Here is a 20,422-nt window from a genome sequence, read left to right as displayed (position 1 = left end):
TGACAAATGTCATTTAAAAAGTGTTACTTTTGGCTACAGTTGGTATAAATACAATTATTTGTATTTTTATTGAAGTTCTAAACTTAAAAGTGCTGGGCACTGTACCTGGCAGGTGGTGACAGTGGATTCCTCCTTGTCACAGATCCTATCACTGTGCCTGATGGCAAAGCACAAATGCCAGTGATGTTGAATGCGCCCTTGCAGCCCCGACTTTGGCTATTTCTAGTTTTGCTGTTCTTGTGACCGTGTCTATCACCACGGAGGGGAGGAGGGACCCAAAGTGCCCAGGACTCAGCCCAGGGAGCCCCTCTTTGTCTTATCTGCTGTCAGTCCTTCTCCCAGGTGCTTTGCGCCCCTGGGCCTCCTTTTCCTCTGGAGCCTTGCCTCAGTCTCCCCGGCAGCCGTTTTCTCCCGCGCCTCTGGGACTCAGTTTCCCCCGTAGGCCTCCGTTTCTCTGAGCGCCTCCACTCTTCGGTCTCCGTGTCCACGCGTGGGACTCAGATCCCGCCACGGGTCTCCATGTCTCAGATCCCCCCCACCCCCCCACCCCCCGGCACAGCCCTCTCAAGCCTCCATTTCTCCCTGTGTCACCCCTCCTCAGTTCCCCAGCCGGTGTCGCGGTTTCCCCGAGCTCCTCCAAGCTCCAGTCTCCCCGCGGGCCTCTGGACCTGTTTCCCTGCGCAACTCTGGGACTCAGTTTCCGCCGCCCCCCTCCGCCGCCTCAGTTTCCCCGCCCGGGTGCAGTGCGCGCGGCGGCCGCCGGGGGCCGCTGTGGCGCCGCCTTTGTGGCCCAGCGGCGGCGGCGGCGGCGGCGGCGGCGGCGGCGGCGGGCGGGGCGCGGCGGGCGGAGCGCGTCTCCTGCGAGTCCAGCGCCGCGGCCCGCGCCCGCCATGGCCCGCCTGACCGAGAGCGAGGCGCGCCGGCAGCAGCCCCAGCTCCTGCAGCCGCGGCCCTCGCCCGTGGGCGGCAGCGGGCCCGAGCCCCCGGGGGCGCAGCCCGACGGCATGAAGGACCTGGACGCCATCAAGCTGTTCGTCGGCCAGATCCCGCGCAACCTGGACGAGCAGGACCTCAAGCCGCTCTTCGAGCAGTTCGGCCGCATCTACGAGCTCACGGTGCTCAAGGACCCCTACACGGGCATGCACAAAGGTGGGCGCCCCCCGCCCCGCCCCCACCCGCCGCCTCCTCGGGGGTGCAGCTGACAGAGCCGAGCTGCCCCCTCCCTCCTCCGCCCCCTCCCTCCTCCCTCCTCCCACCTTCCCTCTCTCATCTCTCTCCCATCCTCTCCCCCCAGCATCCTCCTCTCTCTCTCTCTCTCTCTCTCTCTCTCTCCCTCTGTCCCTCTCTCCCTCTCTCCCTCAGTCCCCAGACCCCCCACTCCCCTCCCTCGCCCACTCCTTCCTGCCCCCGTGCCAGGAGCCGCCCCCGCCCTCCCTGGCCCCCACCCCATTCATTCGGCCTCCCCAGGCCCCGTCGGGGGAAGTTTGCGCCTCTGGACCCCACTGCCCTGCTGGTTTTCACAAAGCCAGGCCAGCGGTGGGGCAGGTCCGGCCGCAGGGGACACGGATGCCCAGGACCGGGGGCTGATCGGTAACTACAAAGAAAGCCAGGGTGGGGGCTCGGGGACGCGCGGCTGGCCGGCTGGCTCGGGTGGGTCACACGCTCGCTCGTGCCCCCCCCTTGCCCACCTCCTCCGTAGGGCTTGGCGCCCCCCTTCCATGTCTCTGCTCTCCCCCCGCGCCCAGGCCCACCTTTGGCTCAAGTTAGACCTGGCCAGAGCCGTGGCAGTGTGTTGAGGTCTGAGGCCAAGACAATGAACGTGAACTGTCCGTCAGGGCACAGCCCAAATCCTGGGGTGGACAGGGAGGAGGAGGGAGGCGTGGGCGGCCTCCGGGAGGCAGGTGGAGTGGGAAGGCCTGGCTGACTACCCCCCAGCCTGCTTCACCCTCTGATGGCGTCCCTGGAGGGGGTGCCTGGTGATGGTGGCCCCAGCTCTGGGCTCTGATCATGGGCTCAGGTCTGAATTTGGGCCGCGGTGACAAGCTCTCCTATCAGGTGTTAGGGGCTGGGGGCGGGGGAAGCAGGGGCAGCAAAGGCTCTATGATGGACATACTTGGGTCCCCATCCTCCAGCAAGACCCCAGAGAGGCCTTAGACATAGACCTGGGCTTATGACCTATTTCAGACTCAGTTTGTTCCCATACCTCCTCTCTGCCTCATGGTGACCATGAATACATGTTTGTTGAATGAGTGAGTGAGTGAGTGAATGAATGAATGAATGAATGAGGAGTTCATGCTGGCCACAGGGAAGGTCTGGTGGGATGGATCTCAGGCTTTGTCACTTCAAGGCAGACCCTCTAGCTGGCCCCTGGAGGGGGAGGGAAGACCCCCCCCTTCCATCCCCCATCGCTTAGTAATGGTTTACATCACCAAAAAAAAAAAAAAAAAGGGAGGGCTGCTGAGAAATCTAACTCCTGCCTCTGGCCAAAGACAGAGAGGGGCTCATGGTCGGCCCCTAAGTTAGGCCCACTGGTCCATCTGAAGCGCCCACTTCTAGAAAGATTCTGATTGGAGAGGGGGGCTGTCCACATGTGCCCCCCACACGTTGCTATGCAGCGTAGTGGGTGAGGTCTGGGTTAGGGAGAGAGATGGGTGCTGGGGTGGACCATCCCTGTGGTCCCATCTCTGTCATTTAAAACATCTCTCGTGCAGATCCTGGGCAGGGAACAGGTAAGGGGTGGGGAGGCTGCCTGAGCCCCAGTTTCTCCAGAATCGGTGGAGCAGTTACGGTTTTTTTTCTGGTTGGAGAATGTTGAGGTGTGCAGGCATGCCTCACGGGCTTTGGCATTCAGGCTCTTTCCTTGGGAGGTGACAGTTGGGAATCTGGTGTCCGCCGATGTCCACTTTTTCACATTTTGGGGGACCTGAGGTAGTCGGGTTCAGCGTCCAGGAGTAATGAGGGAGAGACTCCTCTTGTGTCAAAAGTGGGTCCAGCAGCGTCCCTCCTCATTCCCATGGGGACAGTGGACCCTCACTTGGATGTCACCTGGCTGCCTGCTGTGAGAGCATTGTGGAGCAAGCAGGAGACAGGGGTGTCAGGAACCGTGATCAAAGCCTGCGGTTGGGGCTCAGCTGTGTGACTTCTGGCCAGTGGCTGCCCCTCTCTGGGCGTCAGCCAAACAGAGGTAGAACGATGAATGGGGAGAGAAGGGAGCCAGGCATGTCCTGCCAGCACTCACTTGGCTTCATTTCTGGGGAGCCACGTTGAGGTGTCTCAGAGCTGTGGGGTGGCCTCCTGGAATGGAGAGAAAATCTCTTTCACAGGCAGCAAGACCTGTGAGAGCCTCAAAGTCCCCGGATGCTGGGGGATCCCACGAGGCTGGACACCAGGGAAGCTGCGGGGGCCACAGTGGGGTGCAGTGAGAGTGTCCTGTGTGCATCACACGGATACCTGGCACCCAGTGTGGAGAGGACCGTCCGCATCATTGTTACCCTGCCTATGCCATCCCATCCTTCATGGAGAGTGTTTAATCCCCCACAGTGAGGACAGCATGGGACAGCTTCAGAGAGTCAGCACATTTCAGGGAAACTGAGGCTGGCCTCCATCTCCCACCTGCTCTTCTCCCAGGTGAGGGAAAACAGAAGTGTTTGTGGGGGGTAAAGGTGTCACGGATCCCCACCTAATTGACAGGGGAGGCCCCAAAGATGATGTGGGGGAGGGGAAGCCACCCTGACACCCGCCAGCCAAGGCCAGGGGTGGAGCAGGGCAGCCTAGGGGCTGGAGCCAAGGTGAAGAGGAGGGCAGGATGGGGGCGGCGGGGAGGGGTCTTCAGCAGAACGCAGACGCCCCCCTGAGTGGTTCTTGGTTTTAAGAGACAGAGACAGTGAGAACTGAGAGGAGAGACACAGGGACAGGGAGAGAGGGAGAGGAAAGGGGACTGAAAGAAAAGAGAGATGGAGGAGGGGGCAGGGGGGCCCCACCCCAACCCCCCAGAGAGTGGGGTCTCCCTGGGACCCCCACTCCAGCCAGGGAGCTCAAGCCAAATCTGTGGCTGGAACTGAGGTTCCTTCTGGTCCCTTTCAGTCCTCTGTCCGGGGGGAGGACAGACCCCCTTGGACACCCTCCCCCCTCCCAGGGGTCTGTGAGCCCCCCCGCCATGGGGGCTGCATATTATCGTCCACTCTGGCCCAGGGAAGGGACTGTCTAGTGCCGCAGGCTGCCGCGGGTCCCCCACTTATGGTAATCGCATATACATTTGCATGTTAATGACAATATTTGTCTTAAAGCGGAGGTTGAGCGCAGGACGGTGTGGCGGGGGCCGGGCATGGCCTGTGGTTTCCATAGGAACGCCAGCTGCCACCGCGCCTCGGGGGAGGGGGAGGCTGAGGCGGTGAGAGCCCCGCAGGCCTGAGATTCTGAGTGTGACGCCAGCCCCGGGCTGGGGGGAACCCAAGCAGCAGTTGGATTTCCATGGTGGGGCAGCAGGGGGGGACAGTGGCAGGGGGCTTGGGGACAAGCTGCCAGGGCTGACCCACTGAGATTTGCATGGGACTCTCACTAGAGGCGCTGTGGCTTCCAGCCAGGCCCTCTCCATTGGGTGCCTCAGTTTCCCCAGCTGGCTTCGATGAAGCCTGTGATGAGGCCTGGCGCTTAAAGGAGGCCAAGGAGCAAGGATGAGGATTTTAGTGACGCTTGTGTCTGGTCACTGGGAAGAAGCCGGGACCTGAGGCATGAGAAACGTGTATGGATAGAGAAAGGTGTTTCTGGCAGAGAGAACAGAATGTGCAAAGGCCCAGGGGTCACCTCACCAAGAATCTCAGTGTGGGGGAGGATGCCCTGGTAAGAAAGCAGCAAAGGTCTTGGGACCCCCAAGGACCCCCTCTTATGTGGGGGTCTTTTGAGGGGTGTGGCTTCGAGGTTAGAACCAACAGTCTCTGAGAGACTGTGATTCTGTCTTTCACTCTTATTGGCAAGTAAGGCCTTGGCCATTGAGAACACCCAGTAGCTTCATTCATTCATCTATCCATTCATTCTTTCACTCATTCATTCATTCAACCAACAACTTCCCAAAAGACCTTACTAAGTATAGGAGAGCTGAGGCCAGAGCTAAACATTGACACATCCAGAGGTGAGAGTTAGGTCAGAGAGAGGGACCGAGTTGAGGGAACTGGATAAGGAAGGGAAGCTCTGCCTGGGGAATCTTGTTGCATGGAGGAGGAGCATTAGAACTGGGGCTTTGAAGAATAGATAGGAGCTTTCCAGGTGGAGAAGGCACTTCATCTATCCAGTCACAGACAATTGTTATGTTCTGGGAGCTAGGGTGGTCACAAAGCCCAGCATCGAGCAGAGGGAACTGGGGTTGCCAGGGCCTGGGGGCTGGAGGTGGAGCTGCTGGAGAAAAGGAGGAATTAGGTGAGGGTTGAGGTTGGAGAGCCAACAGGCTGGATTCACTGATGCTGGATTGAGCTCATACTCTTTCCTGAGGGCAGTAGGGAGCCATGGAAGAGTTTAGAGCAGGGAGGAACTCATACCTGCATGGAAAGAGAACTTCATACCTATTTTACCATTGCTGCCACCAGTCTCCCCTGCCTCCATGCCTCCCAGCCTTGTTTAAGATATGGCACTTCCTAGACCCAGTTGGGTCGAAGTCCATCAGAGAGGAAGAGAGGAAGACAAAGAATCAGATACAGGTTCCGATTACAAGGTTTCTTAGAGAACTGAGTTACCTCCTCCACAGGGATTGGGAGGAGATTGGAGCCCAGAGAGGGCAACGTGCAGCCCAAGTTCACACAGCAGCACTGGTGGATTCTGTGCCTCCCAGCCTGAGCCCTGACCCACTGTGGAGGGAGAAGAGAGAGAGAGTAAGATGTGACTGTGGAAGCAGAGACTCAGGGTCAAAGCCATCAGGGAGGCTCTCTGTTCTTGGACTTGAATGTCTCCAGAGCTAGAAGGAGGGGCTGATAGGTTTGGAAACATTCACCTAATGATAGTCCACTTGGTTTGGGTTCATGGTCACATGACTAACCTAAGACCTCAGTGGAGGCTGGCTGTGTCTTACTTGCCATATTGAAGTGGGGTATGCAGATGAACAGGGTGTGAGGAGAGAGGGTGTGGGTGGGGCAGAGAGGTGGGTGTATGAATTGATGGACGCAGATATGGATGGGTGGATGGATGGATGAATGGTGGGTGGATGGGTGGATGATGAATGATGGATGGGTGGATGGATGAATGGATAGATGGATGGTGGGTGGATGGATGGATGGATGGTGGGTGGATGGATGGGTGGATGGGTGGGTGGATGGATGGATGGGTGGATGGATGGGTGGATGGATGGTGGATGATGGGTGGATGGATGGGTGGATGGATGGATGGATGGATGGTGGATGGATGGATGGATGGATGGGTGGATGGATGGATGGATGGATGGTGGGTGGATGGATGGGTGGATGGATGGATGGATGGATGGGTGGATGGATGGATGGATGGTGGGTGGATGGGTGGATGGATGGATGGGTGGATGGGTGGATGGGTGGATGGATGGATGGATGGTGGGTGGATGGATGGGTGGATGGATGGATGGTGGGTGGATGGGTGGATGGATGGATGGATGGATGGGTGGATGGGTGGATGGATGGATGGATGGAAGGATGGATGGGTGGATGGGTGGGTGGATGGATGGATGGATGGATGGATGGAAGGGTGGATGGGTGGATGGGTGGGTGGATGGATGGATGGATGGATGGGTGGATGGGTGGATGGATGGATGGATGGAAGGGTGGATGGGTGGATGGGTGGGTGGATGGATGGATGGATGGTGGGTGGATGGATGGATGGATGGTGGGTGGATGGATGGATGGATGGATGGTGGATGGATGGATGGATGGATGGTGGGTGGATGGGTGGATGGATGGGTGGATGGATGGGTGGATGGATGGATGGATGGGTGGATGGATGGGTGGAGGGGTGGATGGATGGATGGATGGGTGGATGGATGGGTGGAGGGGTGGATGGGTGGGTGGGTGGATGGATGGTGGGTGGAGGGATGGATGGATGGATGGGTGGGTGGATGGATGGATGGATGGGTGGATGGATGGATGGATGGGTGGATGGATGGATGGATGGTGGGTGGATGGATGGATGGGTGGATGGGTGGATGGATGGATGGATGGTGGGTGGAGGGGTGGATGGATGGATGGTGGGTGGATGGGTGGATGGATGGGTGGGTGGATGGATGGATGGTGGGTGGATGGGTGGATGGATGGATGGGTGGATGAATGGATGGGTGGAGGGGTGGATGGGTGGATGGATGGGTGGATGGATGGATGAATGGATGGATGGATGGTGGGTGGATGGGTGGGTGAATGGGTGGATAGAGGGGTGTGTATGTATGGATGGGTGAGTAGGTGGATGGATTGATGGATAGTTGGGTGGGTGAATAGGTGGATGGATGGATGGATGGTGGTTAGATGGATGGCTGGATAGATGCTGAGTGGGTGGAGGAAGAAGGGACTTCCTGGGTGTTCACACCGCCCTCCTCACTGGTGAATGTGGACCATTACTTCCTGTGTGGTCTGACAGACTTGGCTCCTAGTCCCGGCTCTGCTGTTTTCTTTCTGTGAGATTTTGGATATGTTATCTCAACTTTTTTCAACCTTAGCAAATTATGTGTACAAGAATACCAATAGCTGTCTTGCAGAACAGTTGTAAAAAGTAGACTTACTTACATAATATGATCCATACAGTGAGTGTGAGCCTTCTTTTGCACACTGTTGGCGTCCTCCATGAATTGCTGGGCAGTAACTACGTCTGTCCTGTGTACCAGGACTAGGCTGGGTTCTGGGTACACAAAGCAATTCTCGGCATCAGAGTGGCAAACTAGCAGATGAATAAATACAATTTAATAGGTGTGAGTTGCAATGAAAAACGTTATGGTGTGTGTTGGGAGATGGCAGCTTACCTCAGCAGCCAAGATGTCCTCTATGATGCTGTGACATTTGAGATGAGTCCTGAATGACAGATGAGAAGGCTGTTGATGTAAAGCCAAGAAAAAGGCATTCAAGGTAGAGGGCACAGCACGTGCAAAGGCCCTGGGGCAGGACTGAGCTTGGTGTGTTGGAGGAATAGTGAGGAGGCCCGTGTGGCTGGAGCAGGGGGAGAGAGGGAGAGTGAGGGAAAGTGAGGGAGGAGTGAGGCAGGGAGGGGACAGGGCTGGTTGCTCATGGGCGCCCCCTATCTGCTGCGGGGAGGACAGACAGCAGGGGATGAGGCTGAGAGGTGGGGACAGGAGGTGGGGACTGCTCTGGTCCAGGTGAACAAGGAGGCCGTGGGACCAGGTAGTAGTTGTAAGAAGTGGTCACCATTGTCTTGAGTCTGTGTTGTGTGCTGATCCCATACCAGGCACTGGAGACCTTGGCAATGGCCAGGACATGCCCTGTCCTGGATCTCAGGGACCCACCGTCCAGTGAGGGGAGTAAATGAACACCAAGGAAAAATAAGCCAGGCAAGGCCAAGGAAATGGCGGCTTCAAAGGTCAGCGAGTAGGGGAAGTGACTGGGGTTGTGTGTGGGGCACCTAGGAGCACCACCAGTGTCTGTCCAGCCTCAGACCCCAGGTCTACCAAGGCCCCAGATGAGTGACAAAAATCTCAGATTTACCCATGAAAATAGGGACTATGAATAATAAGAAGGAAAAACCAATGTAAGTTTCTTCTCTCTTTCCTCCTTCCCCCCATTTCCCTCCTCCTCCTCCCCATCCTCCCCTTCCCCTTCCCCCTCCTCCTCCTCCTCCTACTCTCTCCCTCCCTCCCCACCTTCTCAGTGGTTACTGGGGTTTGAACTCAGGACCTCGCACTTGCTAGGCAGGTGCTCTCCCACCTTAGTTACTTTTCAGAAAGGGTGTCATTTTTGCCCAGAGCCATCCTGCGCCTCCATCCTCCGACCTACGCCTCTGTGTAGCTGGGATCACAGGCATAGGCACCACACCTGGCCCTTTTTCCTTTTCATGTCTAACTTTGTGCACGTATGTGTTTGTTTTTACGTTATTAGGTTAGTGTAACAAGCTTCAGTAACTTAAGTCATTTCAAATGCTCTAGAATTTTCTGTAACTCAGAAGACCTTTGAGTTCAAACCCAGAGGTTGTTTTTTATTTGCTGTGTGGCCTTGGGGAAGCTGCTCTGCCTCTCTGAGCCTTGGTTCCCTCATCCATAGCACTGAGACAAAAATAGCTGGTGAGAAGATGAGGTTTCCAGGGAGGACTGGGGCCTTACTGCTTGTGTAGCAACTGATACTTGTCACCAGTCTTAGGGGGACCTCTACCTAATTTCCCCAAGCCTCTCTGGTCCCCACCTTGTGTTACTGTCTAGGGCTGTGATAGCAGATCAAACAGAGAATCAAACAGTGGGTATTTGATTCTCCTGGTTCTGGAGCCCAGAAGTCCCCATATCCAGGTTGGCAGGGCCATGCCCCCTGCAAGGCCCTGCCTGCATCTGCCAGCATCTGAGGCACAAGGTGGTCCTGGGCTGTGGCTGCATCGTTACAGCCTCTGCCTCTGTCTGCGTGTGGCCTCCCCTCTGTGCCTGAGTCTGCCTTCTGCTTCTCCTCCTTTCTTGGCAGTACTGGGGCTTGAACTCAGGGCCTGCTCCTTGAACCACTCCCCCAAGCCCTTTTTTGTGAAGGGTTTTTTTCGAGATAGGGTCTCACAGAACTGTTTGCCCAGGGCTGGTTTCAAACCATGATCCTCCTGACCTCTGCCTTCTGAGTAGCAAGGATTACAGGTGTGAGCCTCCAGCACCCAGCTAGGACTTTTGTGGTCTTACATTTATGTCCTGGTCGGCCTGGACAGCAGTCCTCCTGTTTGTTCCTCCCCATAAAGCTGGGATGACAGATGAGTGCAACAGCCATTGGCTGAGAATGGGGTCTCAGCCTGGCTTAGAACCTCAATCCTCCCAATTTCCACCTTCAGAATAGCTGGGATTACAGGCATGAGCCACTGTGCCCAGCCCTGTGTCTCCCCTTCTCCCCTGTCCCTCCAATGGCACAGCCATACCTCACCCCCTGGGCACCTCCCAGCCCTACAGGCCTGTCTGTGCCCCGGGCTGACCACACGTGTGTGTGCGTGGCTCTGCCTCTCCCTAGCTGGAGAGCATCCACATCACCCAATAGCCTGGGGTCTTGTCCCATCACTGAGCAAAGGTCTGCTGCCACAGAGGTTACAGCCACCTCTGCCCCATCCCCAGAGAGAGTGCCCCTAGGGCTGGGGTCGGCCACTGCCACCCCCTGTGCATGACCTGGGTCACTCTGCGCCTTTCCTCTTCATCTGTCTGGTGGGGACCTTCTCACTACTGGAGGCTCTGGGGTTCCCCACCTGGCCCCTCAGGGGTCAGAGCCTCATGTCCGGGGGGCTTGTGCCGTTGAGGAACCTCCACGTCTAGACTGGAATAAAGGTTGCATTCAATGATCTCGTAAGTGCCCTGAAGGCCGCTCAATAATAATCGGGTCCCTCCACCACCACTCCACACCCCAGGACTCAAAGCTCCCCAGTGCACTGGACAGGAGTGACAGCATCATGGTGATGGCCCTGGGTTCAAATGACAGCCCCACCCCTTACCTGCTCTGCAGGCTGGGGAAAGTGGCTTTGCTTCTGTGAGCTTCACTTCCTCCCTAGAGTGCAGACTACCATAGAATTCTGCAAAAAAATTTTTTTTAAATCTTGGAAAGAAGAGCGGGTCCTGGAACTGAGTGCCTGGCACAGTGACCATCGTTTTAAAGCACTCAGAATGAGCTGGTGTCAGACCTCCAGGGTTTACACCCTCCCTCTTTCTGGTCCCCATCACTGTGTGGTCCTGGGGACAGATGACTCTATGGCCAGATCTTCAGTTTCCCCCTCCGTAAAATGGGTTTAAGAGGGATAGGGTATGGCTCAGTGGCACAGTGCTTGCCTAGCATGTGTGAGGCCCTGGGTTCCACCCCCAGAACCATTAAAAAAAAAAAAAGAATTTAGGGCTAGGTGTGGTGGCTCACGCCTGTAATCTCAATTAGGCAGAGATCAGGGGGATCATGGTTTGAGGCCAGCCTGGGCAAAAAGTAGCAATCAACAAGCTGGGTGTGTTGGTGCATTCCTGTAATTCCAGCTATGCAGGAAATGTAGGTAAGAGGATGGCAGTTTCAGAATGGTCCCTGGGAAAAATCCTACTTGCAAAATAAGTAAAGCAATTGAGCGCCTGTTGAGCAAGCTCGAGGCCCTGAGTTCAAACCTCAGTACAGAAAAAAAGTAAGAAAGAAAAAGAACTTTGTTAATATTCCTCTAAGTGGCTGATGTGGAATTGGACCTGTCTGCTGTCATCATAGCACACCACAGACTCAGCAGCTGAACAACAGAAATCAATTCTCTCAGTTTTGGGGGCCTGGAAGCCTGAGTGTGGGGCTGGTTCCTTGTGACCTCCCACTTCTGCTGGTTTCTGGCCATGGTTGGTGTTCCTGGGGTCCCCCCACCTCTGCCTCCATCTCTACATGGAGCTCTCCCTGTGGGTGCCACTGTGTCCAAACCTCCCCTTTTTATTTTATTTTATTTATTTTGAAACAAGGTCTTGCTATGTAGCCCAGGCTACATAGGATCCTCCTGCCTCAGTCTCCTGAGTGCCAGAAATCCCCTTTTATAAAGACACCAGTCCTGTTGGATTGGAGGCCCACTCTGGTGACCTCATCTTAACTAATTGCACCTGCAGTGACCCCTTTTCTAAATAAACTCATTTCCAGGTGCTGGGGGTCAGCACTTCAACATAGGAATTTGAGGGGAGGCACACAGGCCAGATCGTGACAAAGCCATAATTCAAGGCTCTATTTATGCAGAAATGGGTGGGTATCACACATTTTTAGTAACTAGATGAGGAAATGCCAGGAAGAGGCACTGTCCAGAGACCAGAGAAGCCCACAGAGGGACTTCAGCACCAGGGACAGCGGCCTTCAGGCTTTGTGGGATTTTCTTTGGTTTTTCTTCCCCCATCCCTGCAAAGCCCCAGATCGAGGAGCTGATGGATGTCAAGGTGGCTTGGGAGACCCAGCTCTACCTTCCCAGGGCCACCACTCTCCAAGTCCCACAGACAAGGACTTCACAGGAGAAAAAGAGGAAGGTTATTGACTTAACATCTGCCCGCAGCCCAGTTTCTTGTCAATCATGCCTGATTTCTGTGAGGCCTTAAGGCCAATTGTCTTGGCAGGATTCCTTTCCTGAAGAACTTAAGAAATAAAATTTAGAAAATAGAAATTTTGTGACTAGGAAGGCAAGCCCAGAATGATAGATGTTTGCCTCCCTTGTACCCAAAACAGCACAGCACACAGATCCTATGAATTCCTCCAAAGCAACGAGGTAGCCAACTTTCTTAGTAACTATCCAAATGAGCATTAAAGCCTCAGTGAAATACACCATCCCTGCAATGGCTAACATTTAGAAGGCCAGAGATCTTGCTATTGGAATAGATCTCTTGTACACTCTTGGTGGGATCAGATACTGGTCCAATCCGCTTTGGAAAGCCGTCTGAAAGAATTGATAAGAGTTAAATAAAAACCTATATTATGAGTAGCAGTTCTATTCCTGCAGATGCTTTTGTGCATTAAAATACACAAAGCTGGGCGTGGTGGTACATGCCTGTAATCCCAGCACTCGGGAGGCTGAGGCAGGAAGATGGTAAATTCAAGGACAGACTGGGCTATGTAGTGAGACCTTGTCTCAGTGTAAAAAAAAGAAGAAACATAGACAGAAATGTCCTCCTGGCTGCTTTGTTTGTAACAGTCCCAAGCAGCAAAGCACCCAGGTGCCTGTCCACAGGCGGATGGTCATATAACCGGGAGTGCATTCCTATCAGAAATGGCTACACAGCGAGATAAAGGAACCAAGCCCCGATGTATGCAACCACCCGTTGGTGAAAGAAGTCAGTGTGTTTAGACTGCCACATTCTATTCCTCCTCCCCCTCCTCCTCCTCTTTCTTGGCAGCACTGGGGTTTGAACTCAGGGCTTTGTGCTTGCAAAGCAGGTGCTCTTCCGTTTGAGCCACATCTCTGTTTATTTTGGAGATGGGGTCTTGAGAACTGTTTGCCTGGGCTGGCCCTGAGCCGTGATACCCTGATCTCAGCCTCCCGAATGTCTAGGATTACAGCGTGAGCCACCAGCACCTGGCATGTTCTGTCTCTTGGTCTGGGAGATGATGACATGGCTTTATACTTGTCACATCCTAATTTACGTTCTGCACCTTGGGAAGGTAGTTGTAGTAAAAGATGCCCAGCCTAAAATCGGCCATCTTCTCCAAGATCAACGCACAGCTCAGTGGCCCTGGGCACTCCCATGGCTGTGCCGCCGTCCCCACCGTCCACCTCTAGAACCTTCCATGTCCCCACACTGAAGCTCTGTCCCATCAACAATTAACACTAATCCCCTTCTCCCCTCCCAGCCCCTGGCACCACCATCCTACTTCCTGTCTCTGTGGCTCTGTGACTCTAGGGACCCGAGAGTGGCGTCCTGCAGTGTGTGTCCTCTGCGACTGGCTTCCCCCCACCCTGAGCATGAAGTTTCCAAGGTCCATGCATGAAGTAGTGCGTGTCACCACTCCGTTCCTTTTTAATGCTGAGTAATATGTCATTGTGCAGAGGGACCTTCACTCACCCATCCACCGGGCGACCTCGCTTTGTCCATGGTAAATCACGCTGCTGCGCACAGGTGCCCAAGCCCCTCTTCTGGTTCCGCTCTCCATTTCTGGAACTATGTACCCAGAATTCTGAGGACTTCCGTGGTTTTTGGCCACCTCAAACCATTTTCAGCCCTGCCTGGCGCCCGCCTCCCTGCCCAGGGCTCCAGGCGACTTAGAGCAGGGGACAGGAGCAGCCCGTGGAGCCGTGGTGACGAGCACAGCTTTAATGAGCTCCCGGGGCTGGACGTGGCCCCTCGGAGCGCTTCCCGGGACCACGCAGGAGAGGCCCCGGGCCTCAGCTTGGCGCAGCAGGGCAGCCGTTGGGGGGCTGCACAGGCAGGCTGCAGAGGGACAGAGGCTGGGGGCCGCAGCCCTGCGCCTACCCCAGGCCCCAGACCCCTTGTCTGCCGCCCCCCACCCAGCCTGGGCCAGCGTCTCTCGAGGGGCCTTGAGCTCACTGGCCTTTTCCTGGAGGCTTCTCTTCTCTCAGCTTGTTTCTTTCCGGTCTCTCTTTAAATTTTTTATTAATAAATTAATTAACTTTTGCGGCTCCGGGGATGAGCCTAAGGTCTGGTGCTCCTGGGCAAGCGCTCACCACTGGGCTACACTGTCAGCCCTCGTCTCTGCTCTTCCACCTGCCACGCCCACCCCAGGACGGCACCCAATCACAGCCCAGCTCTGGACCACTTTAGGGTTGGCCCCGCCCCTCGCCTCTCCTGATTGGCCCTGCCTTTTCCCACTGTGCCACACCCACTGCCCCTGTCATCTCCCAGCCTCGTCTCTGATGGGGAAACTGAAGCCCAGCGAGGCAGCGGATGATGCAAGGCCTCGCAGCCGGCAGTGGCAGCCGCCCCTCCCTACGCACTGGGACCCCTGCGTCCCTTCCCTCCGCCACGTGGGCCTCGCCTCCCTTAGCCCTCTTAGTATCTGGGCAGGCCTCCTCCCTCCCTCTTCCCCAGTCACTCTTTGGGGTGCATAGCTGGGGGAAGGAGGGAGGGCTGAGCCATCTCCAGAACTTTCCATGTCATGCTGAAGCTCTGTCCCCATTAAACACCAACTCCTGTCCCCTCCCCAGCCCTGGCACCCACAAGTCCACTTCCTGTCTCCGGATTCCCTGTCCTGGACGTGTCCTATCAATGGAGTCACAGGCTGGGGGCTTGTGTGTGGTCTGCTTCTCTCACTGAGCACCGTGTCCTCGGGGTCCTTCCGTGTTGTGGTGTGTGTCAGAGCCTCGTCTTGTTCGTGGCTGACTAATATTCCACCATATGGACGGACCATGCTGTGTGTCCATCCATCGGTTATGTTCACCTTGGCGCCCTGGTGAGTCACTGCTGTGCGTTTCCTCTTCTCTCACCTACTATTTCTCCCCACCCCTCAGGCTGTGCCTTCCTCACCTACTGTGCCAGGGACTCCGCCATCAAAGCTCAGACTGCCCTGCACGAGCAGAAGACCTTGCCCGGGGTGAGTCCTGCGCGGTATCTGGAAGGAGGGGACAGAAGTGTCACTCCAAGCCAGGGGGCCCAGGTCCTTCCTGGGGTCAGCTGTGAAGTCCGTGTGCCTCTGGACAGAATGAACATTTAAAGCCTACTGCATGCTGTGACACTGTTTCACAGGAGAGTGGTTGTGTACGGTTGCACAGGTTGTATACTGCACAAGCATATCTGGCCAGCATGCGTCATTGGACTGAGACTAAAAGATGAGGAAGCATGTACAGGCAGAAGGTACGACCTGTGCCAAGGCCCTGGAGCAGGGTCAAGCTCAATGTGTTGGGAGAGCAGAGGAAGCCTGTGTGCCGGGCGCAGAGGGAGTGAGGGGACAGAGGGAGGAAGAGAGGCAGGGAGGGGGTAGGATGGGACATTCGGGGGCTGTGTGCTGCAGGGAAGAGTCTAGACCCTGCCTGCTTGTCCCATAGAAGGGGAAATAGAGCTACATGTCCCTGTGGAACAGACGGAGCTACTGCCTCCTGATGCAGGCTGGGTGGTCTTTCCATCTGTGCAGGTGCTGGCTCGGGCATGGTCTCTGGTCTGTCCTCCTGTCGGCCCTGTCCTCTTTGGGTGGGCAGGAGGTCCCTGCTGCCGGTGAAGGTTGGTGGCCCCACAGCCAGCAATCCAGGACTACAGGCAGTGCTTCTTGATGGAAATCCAAGGAACACAGTGCACTGGGCATCCTGCCTGAGACCTCTGGGGGTCCAGCCTTCCCTCTGGAACTCCCAGGGACCCTTCAGCCTCCAGGGCAGTCAGCAGCATTGGTAGCCATCAGTGCTTTGCAGACAGTGGGAGGAAATCTGAGGTGCTCCTTCTGGGGATAGGAAGCCAAGGCTTGAGTTTGGCTTGGCTCTCAATAAATATCAAAAGGTCGTAGGGCATACCCCAGCCTCTTTTTGAAGACTAAAAAGCCCCAAATGGGGGTGTGATGTGGCTCAGGCCAAGGAGATGCACCGTGGTGCTCTGTTCCATTGTGTCCTTGCTGTGTGATGGTGAGCTGGGGACTTAACCTTTCTGATCTTTGGCACTGGAAGAATGTAACAGGTCAGGGTGGGGGAAGAAACTGCAGAGAAGGTGGTCATAGAGGCCTGCTCTGAGGAAATGACATTTTTTATTTATTGATGGATTCTTTTGGCAGTACTGGGGTTTGAACTCAGGGCCTCATGCTTGCTACACAGGCACTCTACCACTTGAGCCACCCTGTCAGCCCAGAAATGACATTTTAGAAGAAACCTGTAACGTACTGTATTAGTTTTGTTTCTGTTACTATAATGACATACACGAGACTGGGAACTGTAATAAAGCAGAGAGGGTTAGTTAGCTCACAGTTAGGGCATGGTGCTAGCATTAGCTTGGCTCTTGTGAGGTCCTCATGGAGGATGACATCGCAGTGGTGGGAGCCTATGAAGAATCAGGAAGTCCAGAGGGAAGGAGCAGACAGTCCCACTCCTTTTATAATAACTCACCCTCTCTTTCCACAAGAAATATGTTATTGCAGCTGGGCCCAATGGCTCACGCCTGTAATCCCAGCTACTCAGGAGTCAGAGGTCAGGAGGATCATGGTTTGAAGCCAGCCTGGGCAAATAGTTCACAAGACTGTCTCCCAGAAAAAACCCATCATAAGAAAGGGCTGGTGGAGTGCCTCAAGGTGAAGGCCCTGAGGTCAAACCCCAGTAGCATAAAAAAAAAAAGTGATCTCTAGCCTGTTAAATAAATACCCTAAATTCACACTTCTTCCTTCTGTGACCTTCTGCCAGTGCCCCCCCAAGCCAGCCAGAAGCTGGAGGCCGGGCTCAGCCCAGCCAGGTCAGCACTCAGGCACAAAGTTCTTTTTTTTTCTTTTTTTTACTCATTTATTCACATGTGCATACATTGTTTGGGTCATTTCTCCACCCTGCCCCCCTCCCCAACCTTCTTCTCCCCTACCCCCCTCTTCCCCCTTCCCCCGGGCACTGAGTTCTGAGGACGTGGGACCGTGCCAGCTCCCCACTGCTGTGTGACAACTTGGTGCACAACACAGCGCTTCGGTGACAATCACTGGCTGTCTCACAGTTGCCAGGGACCTGACATTTGGGCTGAACTTTTGATGTGATCCTGACATCTTGGTTGTAGTCAAGATGTCAGCTGGAGTTTGACCGTGGTCGGGACCTTGCTTCCCAGCGGGCTCCCTTGCTGTGGCTGCGTGGCCTCAGTCCTTATTCCATCAGTCTCTCCATGGAGTTTCTTAAGCATCCTCACAATATGGTGGCTGGCCTCCCCCAGAGTAGGTTCCCAAGAGTGACTAGGGAGGAAGCTGCAGCCCTTATGACCCAGCCTCAGGATCGGGCGTGTTTTATTCCCACCACTTCTAGCAGGAGCCCAAGGCGCAGGGTGGAGTGGCGTTGGGGGAGGGAGAGGAACTAGAGAGGCAAGCCAGGCTACATTCGACTCATGCAGAGCCCGGCCAACCGTGAGCCAGAGTTCACGCTGAGATCTTCATGCTCTGAGCCCAGACCCCACGCTAGCGGCCAGTGCCTCTGCTAGAGTCCTGTGCCCCTCAGTCAGGTGGGCTACTTCCTTGTGGGGCTCCCACCCACCCACCCATTCTTCCTCCCATTCAACCATCCAAAATGCATCCATCTATCCACCCACCCACCCACCCACCCACCCATCCATCTTTCATCTATCCATTTATCCTTTTATCCACCCATCATTCCATCCATCCATCCACCATCTACCCATCCATCCATCCACCCGCCCATCCACCCATCCATCCATCCATCCACCCGCCCATCCACCCATCCATCCATCCATCCACCCATCCATCCATCCACCCACCTATCCACCCATCCATCCATCCACCCATCCATCCATCCATCCACCCACTCACCCATCCTTCCATCCACCCATCCATCCATCCACCCATCCATCCATCCACCCACTCACCCATCCTTCCATCCACCCATCCACCCATCTACCCACTCACCCATCCATCTTTCATCTACCCATCCATCCATCCATCCACCCGCCCATCCACCCATCCATCCATCCATCCATCCGCCCATCCATCCATCCACCCACTCACCCATCCTTCCATCCACCCACCCACTCATCCATCCATCCATGCCCCCACCCACCCATTCTTCCTCCCATTCAACCATTCAAAATCCATCCATCTATCCACCCACCTATCCATCCATCCATCTACTCACCCACCCACCCACCCACTCACCCACCCATTCATCCATCCACCCATCCAGCCATCCATCCATCATCCACTGTCCACCCATCTACACATCCATCCATCCTTCCACCCATCTGCCCATGCTTTCATCTACCCACGTACCCATACCCCTGTCTTCTCTTTGCTAGGCACTATGGTAGACCTCTCTCACCATCTCCTACACAGTTCCCCCAGCTGTCCCCAAGTCTCCCACTTGGCAGGGTTCAAACTTCCCTTGACACCCTCTTTCAAACCAGTTTTTCTCTACAATTCCTAGGCAGCAATCCCTCCTTCCTCCCCTCGCCCCCATAGCCCATGGTCCCCACATCCTGCTCCCCGAGGTTTTCCTTCATCACCTCCTCCCCCTTCTGCTTCTGTGGTCCCCTTAGGTCAAACTTCAGCTCCAGCCTCACTGAGCCATGTGATCTTGGACAAGCCTCTTCCCTGTGGGCATCGCCTCCTCCACCTGACTTGGCTGAGGGATTTTGAGAAGTGAGGGCATGAAGCAGATACTATTTTTGGCAACATCAAATACCATTTTTGGCAATGTCAAAGCTCTTGTATGTTGGTTCACAGCCATTCCTAAATCCTAGAAGTTCTTGCTCCTGGAACAGTGAGGACTAGCCAGGGCCCTGGCCCCTCAGGTCCTGCCCAAGAACTTGGAGGGCTGTCATTATATGGGAGAATTTCCACCTGCATATGAGGGAACATCCCTTCTCCTTCTGCCCATCCCTGAGCCCTGGGTTGGGGGCTCTGTGTCTGGCTCTGCCTCCCCCTATAGTGGGCACCCTGGGCTCCAGATTCCAGGCCAGATCTCCAACATCCATTGGTTCCTGCAACATTTATGAAGTACCAGCTGCAGCACAGGACAGGGACAGAGAGGACTCAAGAATGAGACAGCTCCTAATGGTGAGGAGAGTGCCAAGAAACTAAATGGGGTAATTTTCAGAGCAACGACTCAGGACGGGGGTTCAGTTTAGATGAGGTGGTTAGGGAAGACCTCTCTGAGGGGGTGATCTGAAAGAGAGGAGGGAGGGCATGTCTGGCAGAGGGAACAGCTGGTGCAAAGGCCCTGGGTAGGACTGCACCTGATGCTTCCATGTGACCATCGCTGAAGTGAGAGGAGGCAAAGCTGGGTGTCTCCATGTCCCAGGGCAGCTGATCAAGTGATAGGAATTTCCTCCTCTCACAGTGTGGAAGCCAGAAGTCCAAGCTCAAGCCACCTCTGGAGGCTCCCAGGGAGAGCCCATCCCCCACACCCATCCCCAACCCCCTCCCAGCCCTGCGCCATCTTCCCATGGCCTCTCCTCTCTCTCATGTCCCCCCTCCTTTCTCCTGTAAAGACACCTCGCTGGGGATTGGGGCTCACCCCTCAACCAGGATGACCTCATCTCAAGGTCCCCTGCCTCAATCCATGGGCAAAGAAAGAACCTTTTCCCAAATAAGGTCACATTTTGGGTTCCCAGGGACAGGACATGCATATGTCTTCTGGTGGGCACCATTTGGCTCACAACAGAGGGTGACTACAGCATGAATGAATGGCCAGATGTTAGGGTGGCGAGGGACAGGTCACCAGGGATGACCCCATAGTCCTGTGAAGGTTTTAGCGAAGGGCAAGCCGGGCAGCGTCTTGGAGGAGGGAGCAGTGGAGCTGGGTCTGCAGCGATGGAGGCTTTGGACAGATGGAGGTGGGGACGGGGGTGGTGTGGAGACACAGCGTACCAAGACAGAGGCATGCTGTCACGTGTGGGAACACTCGGGAGCCTTCGTGGACTGACAGCTTAGGTTAGGTTAGACGTGGGGATGAGCAGGGGTGTTTCTGGCCCAGGGCCACACCTGGGGACATTCACAGCTGCCACACCTGGGGGAACTCCTGGCATGGAGTGGGTGGAAGTCAGGGACACTGCACAGCACCCTGCAGGGCTCAGGACGCCCCACAGGGATGACCCGGCCAGTGTCCACGCTGCAGGCCTAGGAGAATGGGGAGTGGAGAATGTTCTAGAACAGCATTTATCCAACAGAAAGATAACGTGAGCCTCATGTGTTATTTAGAATTT

At 55.5% G+C, this 20,422-nt stretch overlaps 1 protein-coding gene across 8 annotated transcripts in view; it reads left to right on the top strand.

The window, feature by feature from the left end:
* Positions 1-884: 884 nt before the first annotated feature.
* Celf5 (CUGBP Elav-like family member 5) overlaps positions 885-20,422 on the top strand; it is a 42,888-nt gene continuing 23,350 nt past the window's right edge. For 5 of the 8 annotated variants that reach the window (XM_074054305.1, XM_074054304.1, XM_074054306.1 and 2 more), the window contains exons 1-2: positions 886-1,149; positions 15,058-15,140. In XM_074054305.1, the coding sequence (XP_073910406.1) occupies positions 891-1,149; positions 15,058-15,140 (342 nt within the window). In that variant the 5' untranslated portion in view covers positions 886-890. Of the gene's footprint in view, positions 1,150-1,452; positions 1,591-15,057; positions 15,141-20,422 lie in introns of those variants that run through there. The other 3 variants (XM_074054309.1, XM_074054308.1, XM_074054307.1) reach the window with 2 other exon arrangements.

Source organism: Castor canadensis, chromosome 14, assembly GCF_047511655.1.
Source record: "Castor canadensis chromosome 14, mCasCan1.hap1v2, whole genome shotgun sequence".
Classification (NCBI taxonomy): Eukaryota; Metazoa; Chordata; class Mammalia; order Rodentia; family Castoridae; genus Castor; species Castor canadensis.
Note: the sequence above shows the minus strand (reverse complement) of the source record. Positions and strands in the feature narration are given on the sequence as shown.